The following is a 20,366-nucleotide window of genomic DNA, read 5'->3' on the forward strand; positions in this document are numbered from 1 at the left end:
GTGCAGGAGGATGGGTGCATGTAGCGTTTTGAGGATCACAACTCCCTGCTCTGATGCTGCGGTCTCATTAGCAGGGGGAGAACCAGACCTCCTTCCTGGCTTAACCAGGGAGACAATTGACTAGGCCTAGGGCTAAGACTTAGCCCTGGGAGCAGGAACAGTTGCCCTCCCCCTTCCCCCATTTAGGGAGACAGTTTAGGGCTGACACTGAAAGGTCTATCTGTGCTGAGACTCCTCTTTCCATCTAACTCAAGTCACTCTGCCAAGAACAGTGGATACGTGGTTAGAAGGGAAATACTTCCCTGCCAGAGGGGCACTCTTGATTCAAGGGCTCGTATCAAATGCTGTGAGCATTTATTAGACCTAGCCAAGGACTACAGAGGTGGGAGAGAAAGAAAATTGGGAATGAGGGTTGAACATATCTTTATCATCATCTCCTTATTCAACAACTACTCTTATGTGGGACATCTGGGTCATGTGTAAATCAATGAAAATAAAAAACAGCAGGAATTTTCATTGCATCTTTCCATAGAATAATTTGATTTTTCTCCCTCCTTACATCATCTGTTTCAGAAATCTATTGCAAGGATAGAGTATCTGAATATACAGAATCTAATAGTACATTTCTTTGAGACTTAATTTCACTCTCGCAGTAGAGCCAAACGTTGTTTTGGTGACTGTCAATCAAACCCAGTTGTGGTGTATTTTGGGTGTTGAAGCTGAATATAGCCTGCATATATTCCCGTAAAATATTAGCTAGTTCTGAAATGCAACTTGTTTTATGTTTCTGTTATTTCTTGTGAGTTTGTTTCATTTGTTATTTGCCTTTCCAATTTAAAAAAAAAAAAAAAGGTTTAGACTAGATCTGGGATGGTTAATTTATCTGCAAATATATGGTAGCTTCAGCATAGAAATATTTTCAAATGGCATAATTAGTGTCATATAACAAACATTTATATCATAAAACTCTTTAATTAGTACAGAATGAATCTAGTTATTTTATGATTATGATTTCAATGTATTTTTGTGTAAAATTATGTTAATTGCCTCATAACAATATTTGCAACTCATCTGGAGCAAGGACATATTGCTTTAATTCTTTCTATTTTGAATCCCCTTTCTTTTCTCTATATTGCAAGGGCTCTATTCTTTAAATTTTTGGTAAGAAGCAGGAGGCATGTATTTGTGATCTTTTCCAAAGGCTTCAGCTGTAAATGGAAAGGAAAACTGATTGTTATTGGCACTTCATATTTTTAGAATTTTATTGCAGTTGTGATATAATTGCCCTTTGAGCTGGCATTTAATTGCACAGAATATGGAGACATTTATGGTAGTTTAACAAATCTATTGTATTGCAAGATAGGTGAATCGGACAAGGAAAGATTTGCTTCTTACAGGGGTGGGGCTTTTTTTGTTTGTTTCTTTGTTTTGGGTATTTTGGCTCTTTTCATAACTTAAAAAAGAGAGAGACTTCCAAATAGATGGGTAACTTAAGCATCTACACGTTTTCTAATGTCATTTTAGAAATCCTTAATAGTACAAATTGACGGTTCTGGCTTTGATTCTTTCCAGCACAGGGGAAGTATACCGCTATAGTTACATACTGACATAATCATTTGGCTGATTAAAAATTAAGGCTGTGCCCTGAGAAAGAATTTATTTTAGTAGTCCATTGCTTAATCTGCAAGTAGACTAAATTAATCCCCTCCCAGTCCCCCAGAAGTGGGGTTTTGGGTTTATCCTTGGGAAGATGACTGCGGTTTATGTTTGGGAAAAGACTTCATGTGTTCTAATAGCCTTAAACACATTTGTGATTAATTCTGGGTGAGCCAGGAATAAGAAATAATATATGGGGTGTAAATACATTGGTGTAGCCATAATATATTAATTTATAGAAAGCTGCAGACTGAACCTATGTGATATGGAGCTCAATATAAGATGATGACTGTAAAATCTCACTATAGCATTTTTATAGTATCGCTTTCAGCACAGGTCTGAACCACACTAGAACTGAAATTTCCATACTTTGTAGTCTGTTCTTTGGCTTGCTCACAATGCAGTGATCTTAGCTAGCAAAACCAAGCAATCTCTGCTTAATAGAAGAGTGAAACAGAAGAGCTTATAGCCTGGCCATCAGCCAGCCCTACACTGTAGGAATTTCCCCTTCAAACCATCTTCTCTTTCTGGAGCAACTGCTTTTATGGACCATGTTTTCCACTCAAGTCTACAACAACCATTTCCTGACCTTTCCTGTGGCTAAGAGGAACTAAACTGCTCTCCTTTGTTAATCAGTAGAGCTGAGATTGCTGTCAGTTCTGAAGTCCTCCAATACACACAGCTTTATATCCTGCAACATTTAGGGTTTTCTGACTAATGAAAATGTTAGCAGAGTATACTGATTCCCTTTGGCTGATTCTTTGTTTTTTTGCTTAAATCTGAACTTTCTTCTGTGTAACTTCTAGCTTTGTGTATGTAGTTGATAATTACCTCCTTTCAAAGGCTTATTATGAGGGGAGAAACTTTGAGAGAGTTTGCTTTTTGTCACACACTTCCTTCTTCTAAGGCCAGGTCCGCAGCTGTTTTGAGGACTCAGTGACTAAAATGCACATGGCATCTCTCAGTAAAAATATTGGCTTCTTAATTAGAGTCTTTGAAAAGCCAGTGTTTTAGTACCATGATATCCTTTATTTCTTCCTCAGTTGTCCATATAGACAAATGTCAAATAGACAGACTACTGAGATTTGTATTTCAAATGTACTGCAAACAGGTGGAATATTAAAACATCTGAGACTCATCTGAAATTAAAGATACTATGTAATTTCTGTGAAGGTGTTTGTTCTCTCTCAGTTACAGGGCAATGGTTCGTTGCCAGAAAATGGACACTGAAATAATTTGCTGCTTGAAGGATCTGCTCTCGGAAAGAGAGATTTTTCTTCTTAGCACTTCACTGAGACTTACAATATATGGTTTGAGTCTCTGAATCCTCCATGAGTTTCATTTGTAACTTTGGTCAGTAATTTTAACAGTTGATGGTTTATGGTTTCTCAACTGTTAAATGAGTGTAATAATATTGTACCCGAATGCTACGATGGCTAGAGTGTGTGATTTAATCACTAAATAATATATATGATATGTTGCAATATTTAAGTGATATGGAGACTATGTAAATATCACACAGTCAGAAAAGGTCCACTGTGCAGGAATTTGTCTTAGGGACACAGCTTAAAAAGTTGAGTGGAGGTTGTATAAAACTGCTGGGAAAGGTCAGGTAGAAATGGAGCCTGGTTCTTGTTGAGAGCCTTTACGTGAAATTCTCCACAGGATATCATGCACTCTATTCATCAGATGGCACACTTTAGCCCTTCTGTTTTCCTGGTTTTTCTAGGATAACAGGGAGTAAGATATCAGTGCTGCAGACAAAGTATGGCTATAGTCCAAATTCAATTTGTGACAACTCCAGGATGATGAAGTTATTGTATATCAAAGTTGGAGTCTCTGGAGTGTCAGTGATATCACTATGTCAGTTTTGTTCTGAACACATTTGCAATATAATTATTATTACAGCCAGTTAGTATAGAGACATACTGCTTAGTGGAAGCTGAGATTTTGGCCTGTGTTATAAGACTTGACTCAGTTGGATGTGTAGAAGCTGTGTTTAACCTTATGAGGAGTTTGATTCACTCATGTCATCTGTGAATTATTATGTGAATTTGTGCAACTTTTTCCTGTGTGATGCTTAGGAAGTCTCTGAAGGACTTATGAAGAATAAGCACAAATATATTCTCTTCCCTTCTTTATCTGTCTTGTGACACACTTCTGCTGGTTCTTTTAAAACCTTTGAAACCTCTAATAAGAGAAGCAATCCCAACATTTATTCCCTTTGCAATCTACTATATAACGGGCATTTGTAATCAAGTTGTTGAGTACTATCTCAGTGCATGCAGTGAGGGAAAATGTCTTTGGTGTACCTTGCATCAAGTCCAAGAAAGGGACTACAATTCCCTGGCACTATCATGGTAAAGAATTGCATTGAGCTATCTAATTAGGAACTGAACATTACAGAAAACAGAATTAGACTGCCTCTATCCATTTGTTGTGTATTACTGTCATACCTAGAATTGCATCCTTGCGGAAAGATTCAGAAATATATCCCATGTTTAAAGGGTTTTCATTTAATCAGCAGTCACTTCACTTGAGGATGCATCTTTTTATGAAGGCCTTGTTGCCAGTATAAGGGTTTTGTTGACTGATGGTTTGGGTTTCTCCTTCTCTCAACAGAAATCTCAAGAAGCATCCATAACATAGAAGGGACTCGGTGAATGTACGCAATAGAAAAGTGAATATGAAGAGAAAGAATGACTCTTTGTTAAATCCAGTCCTTTGAAAAGTTAAGTCTTGTTTAGGTCCTCAGTAGAAAGAAATGGCTGAAAATAATCTATTTCATTTGAATTAAGGAAGCTGAGCATTACTGCAGCAACTTAAGAAAAACCCTCTTGACTTCCTGGAAACTGAAAGAATTTTTTTTGAAGAAGTAATTGTCTCTGACATCACTAAACTGCATAGCAAGTTTGCGAGTGGTTGGTTTGGGGTAACAGAGGAAGCAACTCCTTCACAGATAAGCAGGCAGTGCAGTGTATGTGCCTAGTTATTCTCCTTTTTGGTTCAACTTTTGCTGAGAAATTCTTTTGCAGACAGATAACACTTATTTTGCTTTCCAGAGAGACACACATGCTGTTTCATAAGGATACGCCTGATTTCCAGAAATAACCATGTTTTTGTGGCTTAAACTCTTAGCATTTGGCATTGCATTTCTGAGACAGGATGCTTTTGTCAAAGGTAGGTAGCAATTGATATTTCTTTCTCTCATTTTGTTCCCTGAATGTCCTCTGTAGAAGTCAAACGAATGAAAAGCTTTGCAAAGTGGAGAAATAACATCTTTGTTCAGAAACTAGAATTACAATTGTATGCAATGGTGTCAGAACCTAGATCAGGAAGATTGACGCATAATGTACAAGGCTAAAATGTCTTCCGCATGGTCATACGTGAGAGTTACACGAACCATTTAAAAAAAAAAAAAAGATTTGTAGTTGTGTTTGAAAAAGAATACATTTAGATCTCTTATGTGAACGTGTTCAATACAGTCTTTATGTTTGGTTTCATCTTACGATGCAGTACTTTGTTTTTTGTGTTTAAATCCTTCAAGAAAAAATCTTCCCATCTATTTTAGCCACTCCCTGATCTCAGAATCTGCTTACAGTTCCTCAAATTTTGATTTTTACTGCAGTGGGGTTAGTAAAAAAAAATCTAAACATTGTAAGTTAATCTCTACAGTTGGGAAATTACTTATTTTATATTAATTTTATAAAATATAATTTATTTATTTATTTTATAAAAACAGCTTCTTAAAGAGCCTTCAAAATTTCTAATTGTCTAATTACCCCACTGCAGGTGAATTTATCGCTTGACTTTTTAAAATTTTATAAGAGAAAGATAGAGCCCAAGAGGTTGATCTTGCAAAACATACTAGATGTGACAGATAATGTAAGTAGGAAGAAAAGCAATTAATTTTAAGGTAATACTTTATATAAAGACAAAAATGGATCTATGTTTAAGAAGATATTTTCTTGAAGAGAACATGCAACATTCTATGTATATGTACCTTCCATCAGTTTAGCTAGTTAATGTAATTTGGGATAGTTGATAGCAGACACAAAAGCTTTTCTCTAAAGTAATGTTCGCCCTAAAAAGTGGCTTGAAACATATATTCTGAAGTGGCAGCAAATTGTATGCAGGGCTGAAACCTCTTTTCACAAACATTGAATTTATGCATGCTTCTATCATCATGTCACTATAGTAACTCCAGGTTTATACTGATGTAAGCAAGAAAATGATCTGCCTTTAGTTGATAACCAGCTAAGAAGAGCATTTGAAGCCTGAGCATTAGTTCTCTTGTACTTCAAAGTCTCTGAAGAGAGGCAGCACTGAATAAATCTGGTTGGTAGCTGTTGGATATTATAAGAAAACAAATGAATGCTGTACTGTAGAGGAAAAGAACAAAATCTCTTGCTTTTCCTGTCCTTTTTTAAATTTTTTTTTATTTTTTAATTTTTTTATTCTGCTGTCCTACTTTCCATTTTATAAGTCTTTCTGAGACTTCCCACTGCTCCCTTTTCTCCACAAAGGGCAGGTTACTGTCTGCTCTCTCGGCCACCTCCACAGTCAGTTGATGTTTTAGGTAACAGAGAGGGCTGGAAGACAGAAACAGGGGTAGCGGTATTTTATTTCAAGTAATAGTTATTTTCTCTATCCACACACAATAGTCTAGCTTGAGCCAGTTCCTCTCTACATACTTTTACTAAACAGAAGAGCCTCAAAGAAATGATAAGTTTTAACTCCTCTCTAGTACACTTAAAGCAATTAACAGTCTCACGCTGTAGTATCAAGTACTCAACCTCACCGACCTTGTTTTCACCATGTAGTTTGGCACAGAGATTGATTCTCCTGTCAGGGTGACAGAACCATTATACTTCATCTTTGCTGCGTAGATTACTCTGCCTCGTAGCTATGGGCGACTGGAATTTGTTAATGGAGGAGCAACATTCAGAAAAGGTGGGGTAGGCTTTGGTTTTATGGCAAGAACAATTTTCAGGCACTTGTTAGTAAGTGTTGGGTGGCCTTTGGGACTTCTTTTGTTATTACTATTATTATTATTATTATGCAAAAGTCTATTGTACCTAGTGATTTTGATGACCCAGCAGGAGAAATTTTAAGATTGTCTGACTTCCACCACAAGCACAGACGTCCTATAAAACATCTCTAATTTCCTGTAATCACCAAGCCACTTTTAAGAGCATCAAACGGCATTAAAACAAACAAAAAAAAGTTAGGAATACCTAGAGCCTGCACAAAGGCCTTTTCACTATGTAAATCCCCCAAATAAAAGGCATGTATCCAGCTGGTTATCCTGGTAAGAAATAGATGAGTAATGGTACTTGTGGATGTACCTATACATCCCAATATATGGTACCAATAAACACCAAACTTGGAGTTTGATCTGTCCTTGTAAACGTTTGCACTGCTGAAACATCCCATTAAATTCATCAGTGTTTTGTGCACTGTTAGTCTTTCATCTTTACCTACATGGAATAGCTAGCTTTACTAAAATCTTTAGTTGCCAGATGTGTGCTTCTAAAACTCTGTAGTGTAAGATTGATAACTTAACACTTTCTAATATCTAGGCTGACTTCCCAATCAAAAAAGTTATGCTAACATACCTGATAACAATGCATCAATACCTGTTTATGCAAAAAAATCCCCAACCAAACACCAAACCAAAAAACTCCCAAAACAACCCAATAAAAATACCCCCCCAAACAAAAAACCAAAAAAACCCAACCCCAACACCCTGCCTCTCCCCCCTCCCAAAAAAAAGACCAGAAAAAAAATCTTTGCTTCCATTTAGAAAAAAGAAAAAGAAATGCTTGCAGGACAAGCACTTTTTTTTCCATTAGATCATTAATTCAGGTTCCTCCCCCACCCTCTACAAAAGTATTAGCAATTTGACAGCCTTCAAAAGCCTTCACCCACTTCTGAGCCACTTCCTTTATTTCAGGAAACTAAATAATCGCTTGATAGTTTTGGGTGTGACTTTTTTATTTTCCAAGTTAAAAGTATCAAGCTTCGGCAGGCACACAAAATCTGGGGCCACGCAGTCTCCATGCCCAACAGCTGTGGAGGCTTCCACCTGGAAGTGTTATGTTTTCTTCACACAGACATCAGCGTCAGTATAGCTCATCCTATGGCTTTGGCTTTCTGTGAAAAGCTTTTTCACAGATTTGTCTGTCCCTTTGGAAAGAGTCTGGCAGACCTAATTTTTAAGTAGCAGAACTAAGTAATATTGGCTCATTTTATGTGTAGGATAAAGGCTAAGGGGGAATTGCTCTGGCGGGAGGATGGGTATTAAGGTAGAAGAAATTGAAGTGAAGGCTTTAGAGCACCGCCTCTAATGTTATCCTCTTGTCGATGCCCCACTGCAGGTTCTGCTTAGGACTGTATCATATTCTTTTTTTTTAGTGGTGCACTTAAGGCTTTCTGAAATACATACCCCAGAGTCCTGGACTCAGGGACCTCTTAATCACTTGAAACAAATTGCCTGCTTTTCACATCTTGCACAGTTCCAATACTTTATTCAAAATCAACTGAGACAGAGAGTTTGTGTACGCACAGAGGTGCAGGCAGTCCTGCTCACTTCCTGGGCTGGCCAGATGCAAGCCACTTCTAAACTGGAAGCCGTTCTGTTTCATTATGGTGTTGTACCTAAGCCACCAGTAGGACACATGTTAATCAGAGCCCTAGCATAGCTACACGGTTTCTGGACTAGAATTAGCTACTGATCTGGGCCAAACGTGATTTTCTTTACCCATTCAGCTAGACCTGCACAAACATAACAAGCAGATGGCTGGGTTGTTGATGTGGCATATTGATTATAACTGCAGATAGGGCAAGAGACATTGGTTCTGGACTAATGGGTCTTTCTCACATAGCATGGAAAAGACATTTGCTAGTCGTTCTGTATTCACTCACATCAGTATATTGATGTACTGAGAATGTTTTACCAGTATAGAACTAAAGCTGCAAAACTGCCGTGCAGAGACCAGTTCTAAAGAAAATCCAGCTCTTGGTGGCATGGTATGTTGGAACCACTTCCTTTAGTTTTAATTTGGTGAACTTACGTTTATATAGTTAAGTTCTGAAGAACAAGTCAACAGTGAGTGGGTTGGAAACATTACATATATAATGAGATAAGGTAGAAGAAGTGGGGAGAGGAAACAGGAGGAAGTGACTTTTCAAAATGTTCATAGTATCAGGAATCAAGCCCTGGTTTTCTGACTCCCATGACCTATCTGCAGAACTGCCTGCCTCCCTGGGAGCATGTGTATGCATTAAACAAGCAGGCAGTCTCCACACTGAAATTGTGAATACCTTGTATATAGTGCATGAAAATTATCCTGTTTTCTTTTGCTGTGCAGGTGCATTGTGGTATATACTGTACCATGCTGGGAGCAAGGAAAGGAGAACAGCAGGCCATGAAAATGTTCTGTCTTCTGTTTACATTCTTGATCTAGTTTTAGGAGTTAATATTCATAAGCATACATCTGGCCCACCAGGAAGGCAGAGAACATTAACCCACAATGAACTCTCTGCTGTCATGGCTTGACTTCTCTTTGTATTCATTCAACTACCTTGTTTAGAGTTAGTTCGAGTGTCTCTGCATTACCCTGTGTTTTGGAGCACAGACTTGCCCTGAGTCTTGCCACTGTCATTGCCTTTCGTTTGGGTGGCTGTTCCTCCTGTGCTGCTGGCCCCTGGGGTGAGGACCACAGGGGAGCGCAGCGCGGGGCTGGGTGCAGAGATCGCACCCGAGACAGCAGAGGAACGAGAGGCACTGCCAGAAAGTGTCATCTGCTGGGCAAGGCTTGCTAGCATGAGTTCAACTCTTTGTGGCTGTGAGTGAACTCCTTTCAAACCCTAGCAAGAACATGGGCGCTACAGGAATGTAACAGCTTAGATAGGGCTCGACTGCATGTCTGTGCCCCACTCAGGACAGACATGCCCTTTGAGCTGGCTGCTGGGGCTGTGGCTGCCAGCCCTGTCTGGGAGACAGCAATTGCCCCTGAGCTCTGCCACTTTCTGCATCGTGTGGAGATGTGCATTGTTCACATTTATTCATATAATTTATGTAATCGTATATAACTAGAAATCAAGCAGTTATTTCTTTCAGGCAAACTTATGAAGTACAGAACATCCAATACATTTTTGGGGGAATAGTTTACTCTCTTCAAAGCTCAGTTTAGGCCCTGAAGCACTTCTGCGCAAAAAATGGGAAAAAGTTTTAAAGTGGCCAAACTCTGACTTCTTCCTGTAAATATCAAGATTAAAATAACAGATACAGTTGCAAAAGCTGTTTTTTTCCCTGCAACTTTACTGTTCTCTCAGACTGTTGTACTGTGTGTCCTAATGTATTTCCAGGCTATCCATACACTTGCAAACAGATCTTGTTCACTGGTGTTTCAGTAACTGTTACAGCATTTTATCTGTTTCCAGGCTTCTTTCCCTTTCAAGTAAAGCAGTTTGGGGCTGTCAGTGCCAGGATTTTAGAAACTAGCTGTGAGCACTTCAGTGCCAGCTTATATTATCCATAGTGTTGTATAGCTAACAGAATCCACTTCTTTTCTTTTATACCACTACTTTGCAGTACTGTTCTTCCAGTTATTCCCTCTGTGTCAGTGCCTCCTCAGCTTGCCTGCTTGCTTAGGTTCTATTCTCTAGTTTCAAAGACTTCTCTTACAATCTGTCTGTTCTTCATTCGTAATCCCACCACCCTGCACAGAGCTCTAGAGGTATCTTTTGTTGTGCATGAATGACTTTTTTTGTTGTTGCAAAAATGTGGATTCCATGGAGCAATATTTTTAATTGCCTTTTGAAATACATTCTTTTCCTGACAAAAAGAGAAATAATCAAACTAGCTGTCTAATAGAAAAATGAAGCCATACAATGAAGCTTTCTGTACAACATATAAGGAAATAGTAGTTCATTAAATGAAGCATATATGTCCTATATGAGCTGAAAGATTTTACACTCAGGGAAATGTCGTACAACACAGAGCCTCAGCTGAGACGGTACAAAAATATATGGCTAGTAAAGCCTTTCCAGGTAATCATATACATTGCAGAAGCTGTGAATGGAATATGTAAGATAGTATTAGTCCCTGAACTGTTTCTGGATGCTTGTGAGTTAAGACATATGTAGGTGGAAAAAAGAGTAAGATAAATGGCAGAGCATTGTCGAGCTTCAAGTCAGCTGCAGTCTAGGCTGTCTCAGAAACTTATGGTGTGAAGTGTTGAGTCGTTTTCATTTCTCCAGATCTCAGTTTCATCATCTGTTAAGTTGAAGGTAGTAACGTTTACCTTGTTGCAAAACGTAGAGTCATAATTCCTTAAATATTCTGAGGGATGCTTGTCTCTTGCAACCTGTAAACTACCACAAATTAATCTGAAGAAACTGGTTACGCATTAGAACTTTTTGAATAGTGTATCTGAGCAAAGAAAGCGAAAAGTATGAAACAAATGGCTTGTGCATAAATTTCTACCTTGTTCTCAGTCCTAAAGCACAAGTGTTGTCAATGGGGAGCCGATACTTTTGTGCTGAGTAAGAACAACCCATACTGTGCTTAACTTCAGCAAATCTGAAATTCTCTAAAACATGATCACTTCAACTGTAGTTTCTATTTTAACCAACGTTGGGTGAAATCAATGAAGTTGGTCAATGAGTCCTTGTGAGACACAAGAACAAGACTGCCAGCTTTTTACTTCCAGTGTCTGCAGATGAGATGAGAAGGTGTGCTAAATGGACCATAGCTGCAAAAGGCTTCATGTTACGAAGCATCCTCCACACTTCGGGGTAAATACAATAGTGAGACTGTCCAGTAAATTAGGTGTTCTAGGAGTCTCAGTGGTAGCATTTATAAACGCAAACCAATCGTTCTAGAGAAATGCAGACCAAGCTGACTCTGTCAGCATATGATTTAAAATCATATGCTCACATAATCAAAGGAAAGATGACCAATGTTGCTACTGCAGCAGTTTAGTTAATCTTCTTGAGATAGACCTCCAATGTCTAAAATGAACGCAGAATCACATGCATATACACCTTAGAGAAATCTTTTGGTTTTAATGAGTTTTGGATAGAGTATCTGGAGGATTTCTTTATTCATATCACTCTTTCTTGGAAGAATTTAAATGATAATGAAACATATATTTTTAAAATTAAGTGTAATTTTTTTTTTACTTGGTCGCTGATGGCAGTGAGAGATTATTGCCCTAGGTCTCTTGTAAGCAGTATACAAGTTCCCTCATCCCCAAATAATGTGTGTGAATGTGCATGCCTGTGCCATGTATCTGTTTGTGTGAGTGGAAGTATAACGTTTATGATACTTGAGACTGCCCAATAAGTACACAAAAATACTTGGCCTTGTTTGCAGTTTCATTAATGTTTCTGTGCTCAACTGTGCTGCCTCAACAGAACTGAAAGACTTTTCTACATCCTCCACACACCTGCAGCCTAGTGTGTTAGTCTGAAGTATGAAATGTGGTTGAGGTTTGAGGGAAAGATGTGAAACAGCAGTAAGAAATATGTGTTAGTACAACTTGGTAGCATTTATGATTTTGCTGTCCTAGTCTGCTAATCAAATGACTTCGAAATAAATGTTTCTGAGAGCTGCCCAATACACTCACTCTCACTCTTAGAAAATGTTAAGAATAATAACAGCTTAACCCAGTGCCAATTTACATACTTACAGTTTAGAAGGTTTGCAGTGGAATGGCGCTGAATACGAGGGAGGCAGTTCAAGGAAATGAATGTGAGATCTATAAAGAGTTATTTATCCTTGATATTAATGGATCAAAGTTTTGTAATACTTAGGTTTTGTAATACTCGGAGGTGAAACTTTCATAAAATCCAGTGATGTTTGGCCTCCTGAATTTAGCACTGCTTCTCTGAAGACTGGCCAGTTTGAAGTGATAAAATAAAGATAAGTTTTAATATGTAGTAAGTACTTATAGAGGCATATCATTTATGGAAATCTTGCCTACAGATGCCTTTTGAATCAATACAGGATTTATTAAGTTCATTAGAAATCATAGAAGAGTTCAGGAGAAAAGGTCCCACAAAAATTCCAAGATTTGCGGATCAGATTATTCCAAAAGCTAATAAAAAAGCAACAGCTGCTTTTGTCTTCCTGCTGTGATTAACGCTGGGCTTAAGGGTCTGCTAAGATCCAGTTTTGCACCACCCTGAATAAATAGACAAGTGTTTGGTGCAGTAGCTGGTTTAAGTTTTTGTATTAATGTTGGGAAGAGAGCCATTTACAACGTGGAAGTGATTCTGCTCCAGAGATGTCAACAAGTGTGTTGTCATTGCAGGAGCGTGCCTGAAATGGCAAGGGAAGGATTGCTTGCAAACCACATCTAAAAAACACTCTTCACTGAGCAATGAAGACATTTTAGTAACACAGAGCATGTCAGATATGCCATTTTTGGCTGCTCTCTCTGTAGTTGATGCTCTCTGTTTCTCTTCGCAACAGAATTGCTGCTCACCTAAGTCTCACCTCAGTGGTGATGTCAATGGAAAGTCTGAAAAGGCTTTCAAGTGTCTTACAGGATTTATTTTATCCTTGTGGTTTTTTTACTGTATTTTGTTGAATTTTCTTTGGCTTTATATTAGAGCAAGAAAATAAAGTGCACTTTTTTTTAACCTACTGGGGGTCTTCCGACTCAAAGTTCTGCTTTCCTGTTAGCTACCCTGAGAAAGCTGTTTGGAGGAGACACCTCAAGTTTTGACTGTAAGCTCCAAAACACTTGAGAACTCTTTTTTAATAGAAGAAAACGATCAGATTTTCAGAAGACCTCCATGTGTTGGTCACTGAGACGATGTGAAAAGTAGGAGTGTGCAGCTGCAAGTTAATCTTTTCTGAAACTTTTTCTGAAGTTGTGAATACTGAACACTTGGAAAGTCAGGAAGGAGCTGCTCCTGTGCGTGTGTGACTGTCTGACCTGTGTGTACAGTGGGGCTAATGGCCGTAGTCATGGTCAAGCATTCTTGTTGGGGCAGGTGCTGTACAAACGTAGGATGAAATATGATCTTGTCCTCAAAGGGTTTATGATCTGATTCTGGGCAGCATAGATATTTCTTAAAAATGAATGGTATAGAGACAAGAGGAAAGACAGATAAGGGAAAAAGTAATAGTAGTATATGTGCCCAGCCAAAGGGCTTGCATAATCCCCTGTGCTATTTATTTCCTTTTCTGAGAAAGGGACATACAACTTCTTATTCAAAACAGCATACAACTGAATAAATTATTCCCTGGATCCAAAATAAACTCTCCTACGTAGGTCCATGTATTGCAGGTCTCACACTGTGCTCTTATAACTTCTTTACATGACGACGACTGATGTATATAGTCCTGGAAGATAACTCTTAATGATCAAACTGCTGCAGGTAAAAACTTACGGTGCTCCAAAACTCTTCTCTTGCTATACAGAAACAATGAAAAATCAGTTCACATACAAAGGCACTATATTTATTTGCAATGATTATTTTCTCCAGCTGTTTAATCCTTTCATTAACATATTGCATTCTCTCACCAGTAAGTAAAATATGGTAAACAAACAACAGAATGTGTAGATGATGTGTTACAAACACACACACGTTCACTCTCTTGTATGGAAGAGCATATAATCTCACCCTTCTGATTCTCAATTCTTGTAGCAGATACTCTATCTGCAGGAGATGAGCTAACGTGAACAGCATCTGTATATGAAAGAGAGGGACCACATTCTGTTCAGTTCAGAAAATTTTTACGTTGCATTCAGCATTCTCATATCTAAGTGCTCATAACAATAATAAATTAGTTTTGTGTAATAACAATAATAAATTAATTTTGACCTGTAATTGACGTAATAGATTTATTTAGAATGGAAAAAAAAAATCACACTATAGCTCTTTTCTCTTGAAAAAACCAAGGAGAAAGAAATACAGGACTTACCTTCAGGGTTGCAGAGAATGACATTGTGTTTCCTGAATATCAGATGGTGAACTCTATAGACACAAGCTCTGGAAACTGCCTGCAATTAATTCAAGTGTGACCTGGATCCATATTACAGTATAGAGTATTTTTTGAAATATTTATTGAACTCCTCTACAGAGGGTTGGGTTTTTTGTGGAATTGGTTGTATTCATTTGCTGAGTTGGAGTTCAGGTTCATAAGAACTTTTGGGTTCTAGATGGCTGCAAGTTTGAGTGAAAAGATTTTGTTGTGAAATGCTAAGGGTTTGGAATGGCTGTGTTTGTTATTACAGTGGTTGATCATAAGATACAGCTGTGAGCAGAGTCTTGAATGAAGCTGATGTATTGTGTAATAACTGTTTAATAATATTGTCTTTCTGTAAAATCTGAGCTCTATCTGTTATGTCAGCTTGTCCTTGTAGCAATGAGCAACCATAGGTAGCAGGAAACAGGTACGTAACCCTACATCCTTTTTAAAAAATCACTTAAGATCTTCATGGTAGTTTTTGAAAAGCACTGCAATGATCAATAGTGTGATAAATCTTCTAATTTATGGCTGATATCAGATCTTTACAGTGGTAGTGGACGCAATCAGTGTCTTTTTAGTGAAATTTTCTGTAGTTGTAAGAATTAACATTCAGAAAGAAGTTCTGATCAGATATGAAGCCAAATGAGGGGAGATCAATGTTGTGGGACAAGGAGTCAGGATGTGATGGTACAACTATTGCTACTCCAAAGCATCAGAGGAAGGGTGATGAAACTGGTTTAAGAGATTGGATGCTGGGACTGAGGTGGCAGTGGGGAACAGAGCAGCTGGAAGGAGGGGGAGAAAGACATGAAAAACTGATAGAAAGCCTCTACGTCATACTGCAAGGCCTGAGATAGCAGCCAAAGTCCCTGAGTTTCACCACTCCTGTGCTGTCAGCAAATATCTGCAAAACTCATTGATGTAAGTCTTCTAGCACTGTCCTACACAGAAGATGAAAATGTCCTAATGCTATCAGTACTTGATTAACCCCAAGGGGCAGATCTGAGCAAGGAGATACACACATCCCAGTCCTGCTGATAAAACCTGGAGAGCGCAGCATTGTGCCCTTTCATAGAGTTTCCTTTTTTTTTTGAGGGTGGAGGATGTTTTTAAAAACTAAGAAATCACATGTACAGAGTGACATGAAGGTTGCGAAGCTGAGTACCCAGTTTTCAGGAAGTAGCCTTGTCTCTATATCTTATGGCAGTTTTTACTGTCAGATACCATTTTTCCACTACAGGATTCTCGTCTCTGTGTAGAGAATGAAAATATATTCGGTGTGTTATTTTATCTGTGTTGCTTAATGTATAGTTCAGGCCGTATTTACAGAATTACTATTAAAAACTTTCTGCAGCTAGAAATACTAGTTTCTTCTTAAGCTTTTTGATGATGGTGCTCATCTGCTGTAGCTAAGTGCTACACACATACGGATTTTCAAATTTGTGATGACGAAATGATCTAAAGAGAAAATCAATCTATTGATTTAGAAAGCTTAACCTGAGACAAGCACCATAGTCTTTAAAGCACCCCTTACTTCAGTTAATTTGCAGTTTTGAAAGGTCACCACTTCTGCGAAGCAGATTGGTATAATTAAGATAAGAACCTGTTAAATGCAGACCAATTATTAATGACTGCTGTATGGAAAATTTACTATAAGTAGATTTTGTAGCATCATACAAGAATTCTGTGACAAGAGCTGGAATATAATCCTGTTACCTAAACCAGCATTTCACTACTTAGCTGTGACATCTCTTTTCTTTTTTGTGGTCCCCTGCCTCACTAACTCCATGGCTCATGCACAGAATTAGCTCTGCAGGCAAGGTATCTTCACTGCATGCTCTGGAGCGTTTCTGTGCTGGACCAAAAGAGCAGTCTGCGATCACAGAATGAAAGATCTTGGTGAACGTTCGTAAGTGTTAGGAAAGGAAAAGAACTAGGTCTTTGCACTGGCAATACGAATCAACATTTGCCAACTCCTGGATAATTACCTTTGCTCCCCAGACAATGTCTTTTGGAACAGCTTATGTGTGTATGATTTTATTATAAAATAGTCATTGTACATTGTGAAAGTCACAAGTATCTGTGACTTCCCAGCGCATAACTCTGTGCTGAAGTTCTTCTGCCAATGTTGTAAACGAATCAAATCAAGCTTTTTCATAGCTGCTTTTCCAATATTTGGAATAGAATTGAAGAACTGAAATTCTGGTTTGTTGTGTGTTGACGTGTTTTGGGTTTTGTTTTGGTTTTGGTTGGTTTGGGTTTTGTTTTTGTTTTTGTTTTTTTGTTAAAACACCTAGTGAGGTCTGAGGTTAAACATTCAGTTCTTTGCAGTAGTGTAGTGCCAAACCTGCCACACTCCTGCACCTCTTGACCAAGGGCAACCCATTGGTAGCTGTCTTTCCTACTTGTTTCTATTGTATTTATGACCATGAAAGTGACTTGTATCATGTTGGTGTTATCATTATTTTTGTATTGTTTTCAATTATTGGTATCGAAATGGACATTGCATTTGTTGATGTTATTTATTTGACAAAGGGCTTTAAATGTTGTTTTATGAGGCATTCCTGCTTGTTGCAAAAAGGAGTGAAGCATTTTAAAGTAGGTGCCACATTTAAAGTAGATCACATGAATATTGATAACGTTTATAACAATCTCCACTAGATCTCTGTGACGTCAGGAAATGCGGAATTAGAATTTTCAGAACATGTTAAGTTTCACTTTGGATGAAGGGCAGTATAATTCCCACTTAGTGGAGCATAGAATTGAGATGGAAGTAGGCAGAATATCCTACAGAAAAACCATCGTATTGTATCTATTTTGAGCTGTAGCCTATATTTTTATATCCTTAATCAGCACCAACACTTGCAAAGTGGATGTTGGTAGGAAATTTAAGTGCAAAATATTGTATAGAGATATTTGATATCTTTGCTCAGGCATAAGAGATGTTTGAGGAGAAAAGAAAACTGATTTGTTGACTATTTCAAGTCTTTCTAAGTTAAGTTGTCAAGCAAATTTTGTGTTACTGCTGTAATGCCAAGATAAGAATTAAGTAATAAAAGAAAATATTTTGTTCTCTTTGGGTCACGTTAGGATCCCTGCAGCACAAACTGATTTCTGTCAAGTTTCTTTGTATTGATGCTGGAGAAGCTCACGGGGTTTTGTTTGTTTGGTTGGTTGGTTGGTTGGTTTTTTGATGGGTATAGTGGACTTCTTGAGGATCACTTAGGCCCCTAAATCCCCTTTATGTTTTGCAAATTTTGACCTTTGAAATGGCTTACAATGAAGGTGCTAACATATTGATAACTTGTAGTAGTAACTGCAGTCCTGATGCTAAACCAAACAGTATTTTTTTTTCCAATAAATCAGGGGATTTCTTTCCTATGTAAGGAGTAAATCAGTACTGAAGGCACAATCGCCATTTTGCATGTTAGTCTAAAGAGGATGAAAACCTAATGGCTTATCTCCAGTATTTCTTCAGTGGTAGCATGAAGAAAGCCTTTTTTTTTTTTCCCTTTTTTAAAACTAGCACTTGAAGTCCCGTGCTCCCTAATTGACCTCATACTTTCTGATAGCTGCCAGAACTAATGCAGAGCTTAGCTCTGCTGAGTAGTTAGCCACTACCGACGGATTTGCTCTTGGTCTCTTGTCTCCTGTCACCAACTCCAAAGACAGGGAAGAGCTGGACTGGGAGCCCACAGTGGAAGAAGCTGTGGAATCTGATAAGATTGTAATTCTGAGCACACTTATAGTCATGGAAATAATGTCCTTCGTTTTCTCAGTGATTATATCTGATTCATTTTGAGGGAGAAGCACTAACACTCTTGAACTGATTCATCAAGATAGGTAGCATCTTTGTCTCTAGATGAGTATGGAAAATTACCTGACCTTTGATGGATATTTGATAAAAGCAGACACACAGGCCTAGGCTGAGTTTCCAGGAAGTGTAGGCAGAATACTATCATCCTTCCACTTATAACAAAGATTAAAGGCAATTCTTAAAGGGGAGGGGGAGGAATTCTTGCTCAGAGAAGTTGCTGAGAATGTCTCTCTTCTCTAGAGAGTAAGCATATTGTACAGAATGAATGCAGAGGGGAAGAAGCAATGCCTAATTAAGAAAAATACATTCATTTTCCAGTCAGGAGCACATTTCATTCATATCTTAATAATGGTTAGAGCTGCACTACTGAAATGATTATAGTGTCCCTTCAGAAAATTCTTACCTGGAGAAGCTTTCAAACTATGTTTGTGAGAGTTTTGCCTGAGAAAAAATAGCTTGTCTTTAAAATAAATGTTACTAAGATTTTACTAATTTTACTTATTTAAATCTGTGCCTCTGAGAAAGCAGAGAGTTATTCAGTAGTTTAAATTTGAGCCAACTTCAGTGGGATTCTTTATAGTGAAACTAAAATACATCACTATCAGGCTAGACACATAAGGCTTGATCCCTTAGCCACCATATAGCCACCATTCAGGATTCCCAAACCATTAATGGGATGACAGTTCGTTATAGCGTGTGGTTTTAAGTATGTAAGTAGAAATACGATAACTCTTCCTAAATGCTGAAGGATTTAGAATAGATTTCTGCATTCAGGATTGTACCTAAACCTTGATTATTTCGTACACATATAAGTGGTTTTGAGTGAAACATAACGTCAGTGACTGTCATTTTTATCTTCTAGGTGAGACAAAGAAATGTAATTTCCTTAAAACAACCATGGAACATTTTTCATTACAATATTACCTTGCAAAATATTTATGTCATTAGAGGGAAAAGTATGTATTTGCAGAAATCAGAGCACGTATTTATTTTAGCAAGTGCTGCTAAACATTTGTTATTAAAGGAAATGCAAAAGAAAAGAGCCTTGGGACACCTGTTCATCATAGCAAATTGTCACCTTGTAGAGCTGATATAAAATATTTCTGCTTCATAAAAGGACTTCAATGCACCTTCATAAATATCTTGCTGTTACACAGAGCTCAAAACACTTTAGCAAAGAAAAGTCATTATTACCAGGTTAAATGGAAACAGATCCAGAGAGCTGATTTCTAAAAGGTCACCTGGAAAGTTGTTGGACAAAAAGAAATGCTCTGGAACTTTTGCTGAGTAAGAAGCAAAAATAGGAGGGGAAATGAAGACACAAGAAGGAGCATTTTTGAATTCAAACTTTTAAGTTGTTTGTTTGTGACAGTTATTTTGTAAAGGAAGTCACATATTTTGTAGAAAACTCAAGCAAAAAGTCATATTGAACAATGCAAAACAAGAGGAGAGTGTAACAGTGATTATTGTGCGAAATAAACCATTCATTTTTATAAATCCTGTTAGTCAATCAGCAAAGTGGTAGGAGGCCTGTATATCACCTCAGCTAGCTGCGGAAATCCTGGGTTAACCTTCTGCATAAAGTACTTGTCACCCTAGCAAAGGGTGGACACAAGAACTTAATCTGATATTCAGCAAAGACTAGTGGAGGAAGACATGAGGGTATTAATCCTTCTTCCTGGGAGAAGATTGCTGTCAGCTTCAAAAGAAAATTTCTGCCTACTTCCAGGCAGGGGTATCAAATTGAAGCACAAATAAAAGGGTTGCTTGGACAGTTGGGTAAGATCAAAGGGTGGCACCTTTCAGATGTTCCGGAGCATGAGCAAGAGTAAATCAACAGCAGGGAAATAATAATGCACCAGTATTTTTGCAGTATGGGTCAGTACATTTAGCAGCTGC

At 38.0% G+C, this 20,366-nt stretch overlaps 1 protein-coding gene across 2 annotated transcripts in view; it reads left to right on the forward strand.

Moving 5' to 3' along the window:
- Positions 1–4,769: 4,769 nt before the first annotated feature.
- Positions 4,770–20,366, forward strand: part of PTPRC (protein tyrosine phosphatase receptor type C) — a 67,588-nt gene continuing 51,991 nt past the window's right edge. For both annotated transcript variants that reach the window (XM_050901321.1, XM_050901322.1), the window contains exon 1: positions 4,770–4,836. In XM_050901321.1, the coding sequence (XP_050757278.1) occupies positions 4,770–4,836 (67 nt within the window). The remainder of the gene's footprint in view (positions 4,837–20,366) is intronic.

Source organism: Gymnogyps californianus, chromosome 8 (assembly GCF_018139145.2).
Source record: "Gymnogyps californianus isolate 813 chromosome 8, ASM1813914v2, whole genome shotgun sequence".
In the NCBI taxonomy this organism is placed as follows: Eukaryota; Metazoa; Chordata; class Aves; order Accipitriformes; family Cathartidae; genus Gymnogyps; species Gymnogyps californianus.